The 14,115-nt window shown below is 33.1% G+C and overlaps 2 protein-coding genes across 3 annotated transcripts; one reads left to right on the forward strand and one right to left on the reverse strand.

Annotated features, from left to right (window-relative positions):
- Positions 1 to 2,653: 2,653 nt before the first annotated feature.
- Positions 2,654 to 7,350, reverse strand: LOC134232703 (uncharacterized). The gene is made up of 5 exons (XM_062714688.1): positions 6,356 to 7,350; positions 4,520 to 5,206; positions 4,118 to 4,242; positions 3,743 to 4,027; positions 2,654 to 3,001 (listed from the first exon to the last, which is right to left on the reverse strand). The coding sequence occupies exons 1-5, from the start codon at positions 6,510 to 6,512 to the stop codon at positions 2,654 to 2,656; spliced, it is 1,602 nt and encodes a 533-aa protein (XP_062570672.1). The 5' UTR covers positions 6,513 to 7,350.
- Positions 7,351 to 7,464: 114 nt separating this feature from the next.
- Positions 7,465 to 10,755, forward strand: LOC134232700 (uncharacterized). 2 transcript variants are annotated; one of them, XM_062714685.1, is made up of 2 exons: positions 7,465 to 7,589; positions 7,784 to 10,755. In XM_062714685.1, the coding sequence occupies exon 2, from the start codon at positions 7,895 to 7,897 to the stop codon at positions 10,289 to 10,291; it is 2,397 nt and encodes a 798-aa protein (XP_062570669.1). In that variant the 5' UTR covers positions 7,465 to 7,589; positions 7,784 to 7,894; the 3' UTR covers positions 10,292 to 10,755. The 2 variants fall into 2 exon arrangements, with proteins under 2 accessions (XP_062570669.1, XP_062570670.1); XM_062714686.1 differs by having other exon boundaries at positions 7,513 to 7,574.
- Positions 10,756 to 14,115: the final 3,360 nt, after the last annotated feature.

Raw genomic sequence — 14,115 nt, forward strand, 5'->3', positions numbered from 1 at the left:
ATTAGTAAATTTCAAAAGTTGGTTATATTACGCAGTTGCTAAGCAACACTAGCTTCAAAGCGTACTCATGGTAACCATAAAAATATACAGTTTCTTAAATTATGAATTTTAAAGCTTTCTGTGTGTTTGCTTATTGCAATGCTCGCAAAAGTATTATTAGCAATTATTAATGGAAGCTAAAATTTCAAATATTTTGGTCACAGATAGTTGGCTTTCTGGTCAATGTGCATTAAGTTGCCATGGCAACTCAAGTATAATTTAATTATGGAATCTTGTCATCCATACAAATGTTTTGTTACATAATAATATGGTATCTGAAGCTATTTATTTTTTATTTATAATGTCTTTTGTGGAAGATCTCATTTCAGCCCTAAATATTTAGCGAAAAAAATGCCTGAATGTAATAGTAAACTGTAGATACAAAAGTGGTCGTTAAGTGTTCAGAATTGTACCTATGGGTTAATAAAGTACCAAAATAACTTTATTAGACCAATATTAAATTGACATTTATACCCAATCACATTTTTAAGAAAAAATATCTATTCATATCTATCAAAATCTATACCAAAAAGGCCAAAAAATAACTGTTTTTGCATTGTTGCTAGGGAAAATTTTCTGTTGCCATGGAGATTAATAATCATAAATTATTCTTTCGTTTTAAAATTATATGAGAGTTATTTTCTATTACTTTAAAAATTGTATCTGCCACAATAAGATAAAAAATTATAAGATTTTTGACCCAACCCATTACCATTTTTCACTTTTTAGCTATCAAAACATCCAATTTTGTTGCTAGGCAACGAACAGGATTTTTCAAAAAACCCACGCTTTCAAAGTCAATCTGTAAAAGAGAAAGTTCTCTGCTTTTATGTGAAAGTCATGCAAAATCTGTATTAGCTTGGTATTTTTTTTAAATTTACCTTGAATATTGTCAAAATCAAGGAAAATGCTGAATCAGCAAAAATGCAAAAACATACATAGATTCTAATGTCTACCATAGTACTAGCTTCCGATAAAATATCAATGTCTTGTGTGTTTTAAACAAATGCAGTGTGTGTCTTTATCATACCAGTAAATGAGAATTATTGTTAAAGATTTGATACATAATTTCAGGCTTTAAAGATCAGAGATTTTCAGTGCCTTCAAATAGAAAAATTGGCTGGTTGCTAAGGAAATTACTTTGATCAGGTTTCCATAGTAACCATGATCCAAAACATTTTTTTATTTTACATACATGGATAATAGGTCAAGAGAAATCTATGTGTGGAAAATCATTGAATTCTGAGAACCTGAGTGAATCACTCAAATATCACTTTTGCATGATTTTTACACGGACTAGTTAACTGAATCAATATTTTGACCTTGACCTCACTTTTCTTAAATTAGTGTTTAGTTCAGTTTTTAAAGAAACAATTCAAGGTAGTGTAATCCAACTTTAAATCCTGATACATACTGATGTAAATTTGCAACTGTATCTACATTTTTTTTACCTTTATCTTTCCTTGACCTTTACCTCACTATTCTAAAATTAGTGTTTAGTTCAGTTTTAAAGAAGCTTTCAAGTAATTGCTTTTCCTTTGACTCTACTTTTCTTGAATTTGTTTAAATCTCAGTTAAAAAAAGCAGTCCTGAAAATTGAATCTTTTTTTCCACAAAAAAAGGCATCATTAATATGGCATTAATATTTTTTGACCTTGCACTTTCCTGTGACCTTGACCTCACCTCTCTTTAATGTTCATTTTGCATTAATTTTAAAGAAACCTAAGGTGTATTTATATAAACTTATGCACCTAGGCATTTTAAAGAAAATACACAAATGTATTCAAGATATACCCATCAAATTTCATAATCTATTTCCATGTTGCATCACTAACATGCACTTGTTGGGGCATTCATGTCCTATTTATCTTAAGTACCAAAATATTTCATTGTAAATCTTTGACTCCATCTCTATTGTGGCCCATCTGGCCCCCATGCAGTCTTAGTGGGTGTGTTCCCATTTTGCACACATTTGGTAATTAGTATAGAACAACAGGTGTGAAGGGTGTTTTGATAGCAATTATAGTCTGATTTCTGGTTTGGATTTACCTGTGAATATCTGATTTAGCTTAATGTATTCTTAAGAGGTTTAATACAATTTTATAAGCATTTTATTAAAATTCCATATATATTCATGGGAAAATATTTGATTTTATTGAATAAATTATTAATATTTGTTTCATATTATTTATCATTAAATCCAATTTCTTAAAAAAAGAATATGTACTTTTCAATCTTGATATAATTCTAAATGAATCAAAGATATAACATATAATAAAGAAAATAGTGAATAAAAATCAATTTGAAAAGATGTTATAATAAGATCATCAGATAATCAAATACATTAACTTTGTATTTATTCTCTTATTTTTTTCACAATACGTTCATCTTTCACATACTTACTAAGCTAAGTACATGAATAGTATAGACTATAGCAATTAAGTAATTATTTCACCTGGTCAAATTCCCGTTTTTAAATTAAATCCCATACAAATTAAATTTTATATATACTCAACAAAAAAAGAAACGCATATTCAGATTAAATATGAAAATCTGAGTTTTCAGTTTAACCTTATTTTATTAAAAGTGTTTTTAGAGTGTGTTCTGATAAAAATCAAACATGTCCTGTTCCAAATTGAAAAGTCAAGTTGATGTCATTTTCATCGCCCCCAAATTTAAGGGGCATAATAATATGTACTGTGTGATGTCTCAGTCCTAGTGGGTTTCCAATGTACGGTTGTCGCGGACAAATACCAGCTCCTCCCAGTCTCTTGCGAACAATTTGTGAACTTTTATGCTGATCGATTTCTTCAACCAGCAATTGTAGCAACAGTTTGTACAGCAGTTCTGAATCGATTGTTAAAGGGGGGTCTGACGGACATTTCTGGGTGTGGTATCTATTGACGGCCAGTTTTTGGTCTGTATTCCGTGTTCTTAGCTGGTGGAGACATATGTTAAACCGCTGCAAAGCCAATTGATGTACTCTAAATGCAATTGCAACTTCCTGTTGCGTAGCACCGGTTATCATCGTAGTTAGCCCGTGTTGCGCTCATCTTTGTTAAGGCGTGACATTGCAGCATCAACATTTTTAGCTCACCTCAACAAAGTTGGGGGAGCTTATGTAATACATTGTACCCTCGGCGTCGGCGTCCCAGGTTAAGGTTAAGTTTTTTGGAGCAGTTTTCTTTTTAAGTACTTCTATGTCCTATATTGATTATACATGCATGGAAGATGCTTCTAGAGTGTTTCATTATACCAGTCAAAGTTTCAGATGCTGCAATTTCAGCAAAGGAATGACCAGCTTAATGTTTTTGGAGCAGGTTAACATTTTTGGTGCAGGTCTCATTTCCAAGGAACTATAAGCCCTATGTTGACCAAACTTGCACAGATGATACATCTAAGGATGCACATTACCAGGCTTGCTTCGGATGCTAAATCTGACCTACATTTTCCGGTTGAGTGAACAGGTTAATGTTTTTGGTGCAGGTCTCATCTCCAAGTAACTATAAGCTCTATGTTGACCAAACTTGCATGGATGATACATCTAAGGATGCACATTACCAGACTTGCTTCGGATGCTGAATATGACCTACATTTTCTGGATGAGTGAACAGGTTAATGTTTTTGGTGCAGTTCTCATTTTCAAGTAATTATAAGCCCTATCTTGACCAAACTTGCATGGATGATACTTCTTAAGGTGTACACTACCAGGAATTTGTTGTAGAGATATTTGAGGTGGCATTGAAAGGTGTGTTGACATTTGTTGATTTTCAATGTCTTGAGGTTGTGAATTTAGGGAAATTTGTTGTATTGGCATCTGTTGAGTGTGTTGAATGTTGGAAGTTGGTTGAGTTTGAAGCTGCTGTTCAAATGCTGGCACCGGTAGCTGTTGGGTCCAAGGAGATGGCTGTGTGAAGTTACAGTCTTGTGTCCATGTTGTCATTGGTGTGTATGTTGGTAATGGTAAGCATGAGTAAGTTTCATCAACCTATGGGGAAATAATATAAATTCTAAAACTGCATGAAGATATATTTATAAAAATGAGTTTAATTGTTGTTTAAAAAATATAGGACTTTACCTGAGACTCTGTCTCTTGGAACTGGGAGATCATACTTCTCATGTAGCTTTGAACTTGTGGTCTTAACATCAATTTAAATAACTCAAGGACATCAGCAGGTGGTCGAGTGGCTTCAGAAGATGGAACTATTTATGAAGAAAATAAGGAATAAAAAAAAACTTTCTATGTTTAAGTAGTCTGCATTACTCTATACAGGAAAATATTTGCCCCCCATTTTATTTTGGCCACTTTTGCCCTTGTCACAAAAGAGCAAATATTTAAACAGGGCAAATTCTAAGAAAACAGTATTAATTTCTCTAAAACAGAACTGTGTCGGGGCATATTCAAAACAGGGTGAAATCATTTGCAGGTGTAAAAGGGTGAAAAATAACCCAGTATAAAGTATTGGTGCATATGAAATACCTGTTGTTGACATTGTCACAGATGGCCTTTCCAGCTCAGGATTACAGAGGGCCCAAGTTGACGTCAGACTTGTGTTGTCAGCACACCTATCTTCAGTTGCTGTTGTATTGTCAACGCACCTATCTTCAGTTGCTGTTGTGTTGTTAACACACCTATCTTCAGTTGCTGTTGTTTTGTCAACACACCTATCTTCAGATGCTGTTGGAGACCCAAACTGGTCACTTAAGGATGACAGCATTTCCTTTGCTGTTGCCAGCTGCACACTACTCTCTGCCTTCTTTTCATGTCTCTCTTTTTCTTTGGGTGTTTCTAATTCTGTTTTCTCTTTGCTCTTTTCTTCTGTCTTTTTCTTTCTCTCTGCTTTGTTTTTCTTTCTGTCATTCTTTTTCTTTCCTTCATCATTGTTCTTTTCGCCGTCATCCTTCTTTTCAGTTTTGTCATCTTTCTTTTCATTTGCTGTATTTTTCTTTTTCTTTTTGGGGCTCATTTCATTGTCTTGTTCATGACTTTCTTTAGCTCTTTCTGTCGGAATCCTTTCCCTTTTTCCATCTTTTTTCTGATTTTCATTTTCTGCCTTTTTGAAAAATGTGATTAATTGCTCTACACTTTCTTCTGCACTCAGGTTCTTGCCTCTCAAAACCTTCTTCTCTGCCTTTACAGCTTCTGCTTCAAGAAGATCTTGGTTTTCTATAAAAAAAGACATATCAAAAGTCTTACTCAAGTTATTTGAAAACATGAAAGCCCATCTGACAAGTTTCTAAAGACACCAATCACTATTTGATTTGGTTTGTGTGTGTGGGGGGGGGGGGGTGATTTGGGAAATAAATAATTTGTCCTTTAAAAATAAAAGAGGATATAAATAATTATCATCAGCTAGCAAAAAAATAATCTGCCCTTGACAAGTGCCATTACATTATTATTTCCGATTAACCATTTTTTTTTTTATTTTCTTGTCATTTTTTTCAGTTCTAGTGAAGAAGATAATTTGACCTAGATCATTCTATGAATAAATAAATAAATAAATAAATAAATAAATAAATAAATAAATAAATAAATAAATAAATAAATAAATAAATAAATAAATAAATAAATAAATAAAATGTCCTTGTTTAGCATGAAAAAAAAACCTGTCTGATTGAAAAAAAAAGTGTAACCCCCCCCCCCCCTAAAAAAAAATGGTAGTCCCATAAGCATAATATGATAATTAGTTGTAAAAAGCTTATTTTTTCCCTGTTTAAAATTGAAATAAAAATGTTAATCATTTGACTTTATTTGTTTGCACACGAAAATCACTGCGGCTTGAAAAGAGTACCTTATATCATTATCAATTATAACGTTATGTAAATCTCGATGTAAACAAAACAACACTAAACAAGTTTTCCTACGTAAAAGAGTTCCACTGTTGATCGCGATGTTCAACCAGACACTCGGCTGTCTCCGTAACTCCGAGGAGCTCGTCGGAGTTTACGGAGACAGCCGAGTGTCTGGTTGAACTATCGGAAGATTCGAGCGTTTTCACAGCCAGCAACATGAGCAATGGGGGTTCCGAAAAGCAGAATTTGAATTTTTTAGGAGCGGAAACATGGGTTAAATTTCCTGAAGTAAAATCGATGCCATACTGATCCTGAACACACATATACATCATTCTGTAACATTATGATTAAAATAATTAAAGTATTCTCACTTTGATAACCACTATATACAAACTGGTTTATCTGTCTATCCCAAATTTAACCCGTAAACCGTCTCACATTTTAAATCAATATTAAGTATTAACCTGTTTACAGTTTAAAAGTATATAAGTTTAATATATTGAAGAATAAGAAACTTTCTTACCATGCACATAGACAATAACTCCCGAGAAAATGTCTTTTCCCCACTTCATGTTAACTTTTTCTCCCTCTTGAAAAGATCCCAAAAGTTCCAGTCGTTTAGACTTCTCCCCAACAACACTTAAACTCGTATCCTCGTGGAAGAAAACGCATCCGAACATATTTAGAATTCAAGTTTAACACAGACTGAATGTGACAAAGAGTACAGCAAACTTTCGTGTTATCAAAATGTCTGTCGAGGCTTTTCCTGAACAAAGAAACTATAAGCGCGTAAACAGCTGGGGGTCAGCAATGGCCAGCATCACATGGCATCACGATAAGATTTCAGTGGGTCAGACTACATCTGGTCAAGGGCACCCCATGGGTTATATATGCGGTGCAAACAGACTTAAACGTTTTGATTAATACGTATAACAAGTCATATAACAATTAACAAACACAAGTATTGAATATTTACATATTAACATAATCATTTGTAAAACGTAATACCCACTTTTCTTTTGAATGCATATTATTTTAAAAAAGATCATCCTTTAGAATGTATGTGTACATAATAAATACCCCTTGAGTACCCTAATCGGTCACTTCAGAATCCTTGTCTGGTATTGAGTTACAGATATATCGTAAATTGCACTGAGAACAAGTAAAAAAAAAAATGGACGGCGACAAAAATAAGCAAAAGCGTAAAGCTACAGGGAAAAGAGGTCCCTACAAAAAGTTTGTTCTTGAAGAAGAAAAAAGTTGCAGCTTTGAGCCCTTTCAAGGGAATGAAGATTTATCGGATTCTGAGCAGATGTCGAGTGAGACGGTAACGAAACTGGATACCGATTTTCCCGAATTTTCGGACTTGAACAAAGTTGATTTTCCTCAGCCTGAAAAATCAGCTGCCTGTGGTGAACCCTCTGTGAGCAAATTTCAGGATGAATACCAAATCGAAGAGGTATGAATATCCCCCCCCCCCTTCCTGTTAAAAAATAATTATATAATTTTAAAAAACTTTTTGTTATTGAAAATACATTTTATTTGTAAAATCTCGATTAAAAAAATATAAATACATATACATTAAGCCTTAAAACTTTATTTATAATATGAAATTAAGAAACGTTACTTTGTTGACTTCGTAGTATGTCGAATGCGTCCCTGACCGAATTGATTAAGATGACTGCAACATCCGGTTTCAATTGAGTCAATATGATTGTGACATTAGCAATGTTTTTACGACTGTAAATATTTTTTGTGTAAGTTCTTTAGCTATTGTGTAAATGGTCATCTAAAAAGTTATTTGAATAATTTCTTATTTGTATAATTTTATTCAAAAACCTGCATATTGCCTCAGTTCGAATTTCCTCGAAATTAAGGAACGGCGCCTACTAAAGGTTTATAAGACAATATTTTACGTTTTTATTTAATCCATGACTTTTGTAAATTTCAGATATTGGTTGATCCAGATCAAGATGTGGTTTCATCGTACACAGCAGAAGAAATTACCGTGGAAACGACTGGAATACAATTTAACTTTGTACAAACGCATGAAAAAGAGCTGATGACCAACTTCAACTTGGAGTCGGAATCAGTTGAGGATTTAACTGACGATGACCAACCATTGCCTGAGGAAGATTTTGATTTGCAGTGTGATCAATTAGAGGACCTTCATATTACAAATGAGGAAGAGCATTCTTTAGATCAGGATGCAGAAGACAATGATGTTGATTCGGATCCACTCTATCCTGGGGCCGCAGTGACATTAGGCGCATTTATGCTGCTGCTGGCCATATTTACTACCAAGTATAATCTGATTGGAGAGGCAACAGAACAACTCCTTAAGATCTTGGCCTTGGCCCTCCCACATGGTCATAAACTCTGTGCATCTTTATATGAATTTAAGTTATTTTTCAAGAATCTGAGGAATCCACTTGTTCGTCACTACTACTGTAATTACTGTCTTGGATATATAGAAAACACTACTGTGCAAAGCTGTCCTTATGAATTTTGCAAATCTAAATTCAGTGTTAAAAATAACTCCTATTTCATTGAAATGCCTTTAGAACACCAAATAAAAAATTTATTTGCCCAGAAAGATTTTTATGAAAGTTTAGGACATAGATTCAAAAGGAAATCCTGTGATAACACCTATGAAGATATCTATGATGGGAAATTATACAAGCAATTAAGTGAAAATAATGGAATTTTGAGTTTTCAAGAAAACATATCTTTTACTTTCAATACTGATGGAGCTCCTGTTTTTAAAAGCAGCAAGACAGCAATTTGGCCGATTTACCTCGTCATTAATGAATTACCCTACAAGCAGAGGATGCTGAAGGATAACATGATACTAGCAAGCCTGTGGTATGGAAGCAAAAAACCATCAATGGGGACATTTTTAAAACCATTTCTAAATTCGCTACAGAAAATGAAAGAAGGTATTAAATGTACATCACCTGAAAGAGGCCAGTTTCTGTGTAGAGGTCTCTTATTGTGCGGAACAGCTGACCTCCCAGCCAGAAGTTTGCTCTGTAATCATGTCCAATATAACGGAGCATTTTCTTGTTGGAAATGTGAACAAGAAGGTGAGACGGCTTCTGTAGGGCGTGGTCATGCGAGGATATTTCCATTCCAAAGTGAAGAACCCAAAGGACCGATACGAACAAAGAAAAACGTTTTAGAAAATGCCAGGATAGCAGTAGAAGACCAACACATTGTAATGGGAAAGCCAGTTAAAGGTATAAAGGGACCATCATGGCTTTTCTTTGTGCCTAATTTTAACATAGTATCTGGCATTGCCATTGACTACATGCATGGTGTCTTATTAGGGGTGCAGAAGATGCTATTAGAACTATGGTTTAGTGAGAAGCACAAAGGGAAAGCTTATAATTTTTGCAACAGTGTTTGTGAAGTAGATTTGAGGCTTCAAAATATTAAACCTACTCTGGACATTACAAGACTTCCGCGATCTATAGAAAAAGACTTGAAATATTGGAAGGCATCTGAATATAGATCATTTTTGTTATTTTTTGGTGCTCCAGTTCTGCATGGAATTTTAGACATGCAAAGATTTTCTCACTTCCTGTTGCTTGTAGACTCGATGCACATTCTTCTGAAATTCGGCTCAAACGAAAAAGATTTAGAGAGAGCTGAAATGCTTTTATTTGAGTTTTGTAGGCGTTTAGAAGAATTGTATGACCGATGTTTCTTAAGATTAAATGTCCATCAACTGCTCCATTTACCAGATTGTGTTAGGGATCTTGGCCCTCTCTACACCCATAGCTGCTTCTCTTTTGAAAGTAAAAATGGAATTATTTTAAAAATGATCAGAGGGAGTCAGAGTATCGATACTCAGATAATAACTGCAATATCATTTATACAAAAGCTTCCTGAATTAAAACAAAAATGTGTTGCAGAAAATTCAGAGGTTGATAAATTATGCAAAGCTATTCAAGAGCCATCTTTGCTTAAGAGGGGTCAAAAACTGGGGAAGGGGATATACATTCTTGGTGCTCCATGCAATAGAGTATTAAAAAATGTTGAGACTGCTGCACTCCAAGATTATTTGAAACATGACCCTGCTTGTGATACATATAGAAGTTTTAACAGAGTAGAATATGGATCATATATAATTTATGGCACTGAATATTCTAGAATGATCAAAAGAAACAATTCAGCAATTTGTTACAATGGAAAGAATGATATTAGCTTTGGAGAAGTTATGTTTTTTATTCTGTTTGAGGATAACACTGCAGGTATGACAAAACCTCTTGTAATCATTAAGAAATTAATTTGCAGAAATTACAATGTTAACTCTAATATCTTAGCAGTTACTGGTACAAATGATGTTGAAGTTGTTGATATAAATGACATACTGTCAAGTTGTATGCTTGTGTCTTTTCCTGGAGGGCAGACCTCATTCATTTGTAAATTTCCAAACAGATTAGAATCTGACTGAAATTATCAAGAATTATATGTAGCTCAGAGTTTGTGTATTTTAAGAAGATTATTGAACTAAATGTTTTTATGTGGACTATGTTTCTCACTGATCATATGTTTTTTTGTGTTTGAAATATATTTCCATGTAATTCTGTGTCATTCTTCCACAATCAAGAAACCCAGTGTTGGAGAAATGTACAAAGTTTGACGCCATATTATAAAATTGTGATTTTTTGGTGGAAACAACATTCCAAAAATAAAAATAAAACAATTAATATTATTGAAATCAGATAAGTCTTGTATTTTTTTTTTTTTTTTTTTTTTTACAATTTACCTGTACTTTACAAATGTTATCACATAACTTAAAACTCAAGTTTAGTTAGTATGTTATTTGAATACCAGGGGATTATACTTTGTTAATATCAGCAAAGGTCATTTTATGAAAATGCAAAGATTTGACCTGTCTGATCAACAAAATTAACTAAGTTCAACATTTCGCTTCACTGAAATATCTATGTTCAACATTCCGCCTAAGTGACCAGGCTGAAATTTTCTAAGTTTTTTTTCCTGGTTATTCATAAAGTACGCCTAAAGAGACAGGCGGAATCCGCTTCAAGGTTTAAGCGGATTCAGCCTCGTCTTAGACGGAATTTTGATGTCCGCTTAATATCCTCCTAAGGTTAAGAGGATTTAGATGGATTCCGTGTACTTTCCGCCTGAAATTCAGACGGAATCCGCCTAATAATTTCGTACGGGAATTTTTGCACCTGAGATTCATTAAATAATTGTCCCCAACATCCTTAAGTCTGGTGATCTAAATCCCCTTATTTCTGAAAATATGAAGCATTATCTCCCTTACTCCAGAGCAGTCAAGAATAACACACAAAGCACTCTGGAAGCAGTTTTTTGTGCATCTTTTGAAGCAGAATTTCATCATTAAAAGAATAACCTTGGCAACCAATTTTTTATCTGTGGAGAGTACATGCTTTGTTCTTCACAACAAACAAAAAAGAGGTTACAAGTCTAAGACCATTATGTAATTATTACATAACAAAGTTGCATTTTCCCCTTCAAAGAATGAACAAAAATACAGAAATTGTCAAATTTTGGGTTGATAATGAAAACTGTATCTGGTCAATTTATGTTCCAAATAAAGCCTAGGTATTTGTCTACAAGCTGCTGTGCAGAAGTTTATCTAAATGCTGTGTTGTAACTCAGGGCAGTCCAAATGATATCAGCATCTAGGGAGGTTCTTGACAGCTCCAACACTCCAATAAACTGGCTTTGATGATAAGAAAATGGAGACAACAATTCAGATGTAATTTATTGTTGTGATTTATGTAACTGGCTTTCTCTTAAGACACAAATTAGCCATGAAATTTCAATTTCACATGCATAATTATTCTCTTTTCATGGATTGACTCAGGAATTCCAAAGGTGTTTAATGAATTTCCATGATTTATGCAAGATTACATCTTTTTGTTTCACAAATTTTACATAAAAAATAACAATTTAAATTTTAAAATATAACTATTAAACATTTCTATGGGTTTGAACACTTTTATATGTGACAAAATGCATCACAGAGACCAGTTTCAGGACATTCTCCATGATTCTCTGAGGTGGGTGGGTGTACAAAAACTGCTGATAAAATTTATAGGAGGTGATCTGAGAAGAAAGGTTCACCTTATTAGCTGAATTATAGTTATTCTGATATTTTAATTATGTAAATATGCAAAATTTCTTCATCAGTTAAATTTGCAATTTATTAATATTTCAGTACAATGATATCCTTAATAGATCATGCTCATATAAGCATCACTGACTGAGACTTAAATCAAAAGTGACAGTCAACACCTACATATAAATGAAAAAATAACAAAAAACAGTCTCCGACAAACTGAAAAAACATCAATGTCAGCTGCGAAAGCTTGAATAAAGTCCTGAGAACCACAAGAGTCAAGCCATGGTGCTAAGTGACATTCTGGACTACATGTATGATGCATGGTTAGACCTCAGAATAAGTATTATCATGCAGACTCTGACAGTATTTAAGGATTTTTTGGTCATAACCTTCCTTCCTGTGAAAACATTTTAAGGAATTTTACTTATGTAGCTTATGTATGAAGTTTATTAGACAGATCAGACTCATTTCATTATTTCTTTTCTTCCAATGCAGTAATATATGTATCAATGGAGGTGTGAATAAATTAAAATAAATCATGTGTCTGTAGAAATTATAATTCTGTGAGAACATATTTACTTGTTTACATTTTATCGCAGTTGTCGCTTGTGATGAAAATTCATTCGCAAACATAGAATTAGTCTATTCTTGAAAAATCAGCTTTAACACCCTTTACCGCAAAGTCTGTAGATACTAAAATTGACTGCGGTCAGCTGGTGCAAATAATGTTAAGTCATATAAAATGAAAAAAACAACATTCATTGACTTCTATCTACATTTTAGATGCATAATGCTATCTTTTCACTCATATTTTAAAGTATTGAGTGTAAAAAATAACCTATTGTTAATTTTTACACAGAAATCTGTGAAAAATAATGTAAATTCTAATTCTAATTTTAAAATTGTGTTTTTTCTGACAAAAAGTTAATAAAATCACATATTCTGTTGAAATATGCCTTTTAAAAATGAAAAATGTCTTTAATAAGGGTTTAAATGATTTTTCATAATCACCTTCAAGGACCTTTGAAGGTGTTCAATTTTTTTCATTTTTGCACCTGAGATTCATTAAATAATTGTCCCCAACATCCTTAAGTCTGGTGATCTAAATCCCCTTATTTCTGAAAATATGAAGCATTATCTCCCTTACTCCAGAGCAGTCAAGAATAACACACAAAGCACTCTGGAAGCAGTTTTTTGTGCATCTTTTGAAGCAGAATTTCATCATTAAAAGAATAACCTTGGCAACCAATTTTTTATCTGTGGAGAGTACATGCTTTGTTCTTCACAACAAACAAAAAAGAGGTTACAAGTCTAAGACCATTATGTAATTATTACATAACAAAGTTGCATTTTCCCCTTCAAAGAATGAACAAAAATACAGAAATTGTCAAATTTTGGGTTGATAATGAAAACTGTATCTGGTCAATTTATGTTCCAAATAAAGCCTAGGTATTTGTCTACAAGCTGCTGTGCAGAAGTTTATCTAAATGCTGTGTTGTAACTCAGGGCAGTCCAAATGATATCAGCATCTAGGGAGGTTCTTGACAGCTCCAACACTCCAATAAACTGGCTTTGATGATAAGAAAATGGAGACAACAATTCAGATGTAATTTATTGTTGTGATTTATGTAACTGGCTTTCTCTTAAGACACAAATTAGCCATGAAATTTCAATTTCACATGCATAATTATTCTCTTTTCATGGATTGACTCAGGAATTCCAAAGGTGTTTAATGAATTTCCATGATTTATGCAAGATTACATCTTTTTGTTTCACAAATTTTACATAAAAAATAACAATTTAAATTTTAAAATATAACTATTAAACATTTCTATGGGTTTGAACACTTTTATATGTGACAAAATGCATCACAGAGACCAGTTTCAGGACATTCTCCATGATTCTCTGAGGTGGGTGGGTGTACAAAAACTGCTGATAAAATTTATAGGAGGTGATCTGAGAAGAAAGGTTCACCTTATTAGCTGAATTATAGTTATTCTGATATTTTAATTATGTAAATATGCAAAATTTCTTCATCAGTTAAATTTGCAATTTATTAATATTTCAGTACAATGATATCCTTAATAGATCATGCTCATATAAGCATCACTGACTGAGACTTAAATCAAAAGTGACAGTCAACACCTACATATAAATGA

The sequence above is a fragment of the Saccostrea cucullata genome, unplaced genomic scaffold, assembly GCF_032062105.1.
Source record: "Saccostrea cucullata isolate Sc308-1 unplaced genomic scaffold, CSIRO_AGI_Scuc_v1 ctg16757, whole genome shotgun sequence".
In the NCBI taxonomy this organism is placed as follows: domain Eukaryota; kingdom Metazoa; phylum Mollusca; class Bivalvia; order Ostreida; family Ostreidae; genus Saccostrea; species Saccostrea cuccullata.

Bases quoted from the DNA above. Each gene is read 5' to 3' on its own strand.
- LOC134232703 (XM_062714688.1), bottom strand. From the start codon at position 6,512: ATGTTCGGATGCGTTTTCTTCCACGAGGATACGAGTTTAAGTGTTGTT. The intron at 5,207-6,355 runs GTAAGAAAGTTT...CTTTTTTTATAG, and splicing joins AGTTATTGTCTATGTGCATG to AAAACCAAGATCTTCTTGAA. The intron at 3,002-3,742 runs GTACACCTTAAG...TTGGCTTTGCAG, and splicing joins TACAACAAATTCCTGGTAGT to CGGTTTAACATATGTCTCCA.
- LOC134232700 (XM_062714685.1), top strand. From the start codon at position 7,895: ATGACCAACTTCAACTTGGAGTCGGAATCAGTTGAGGATTTAACTGAC.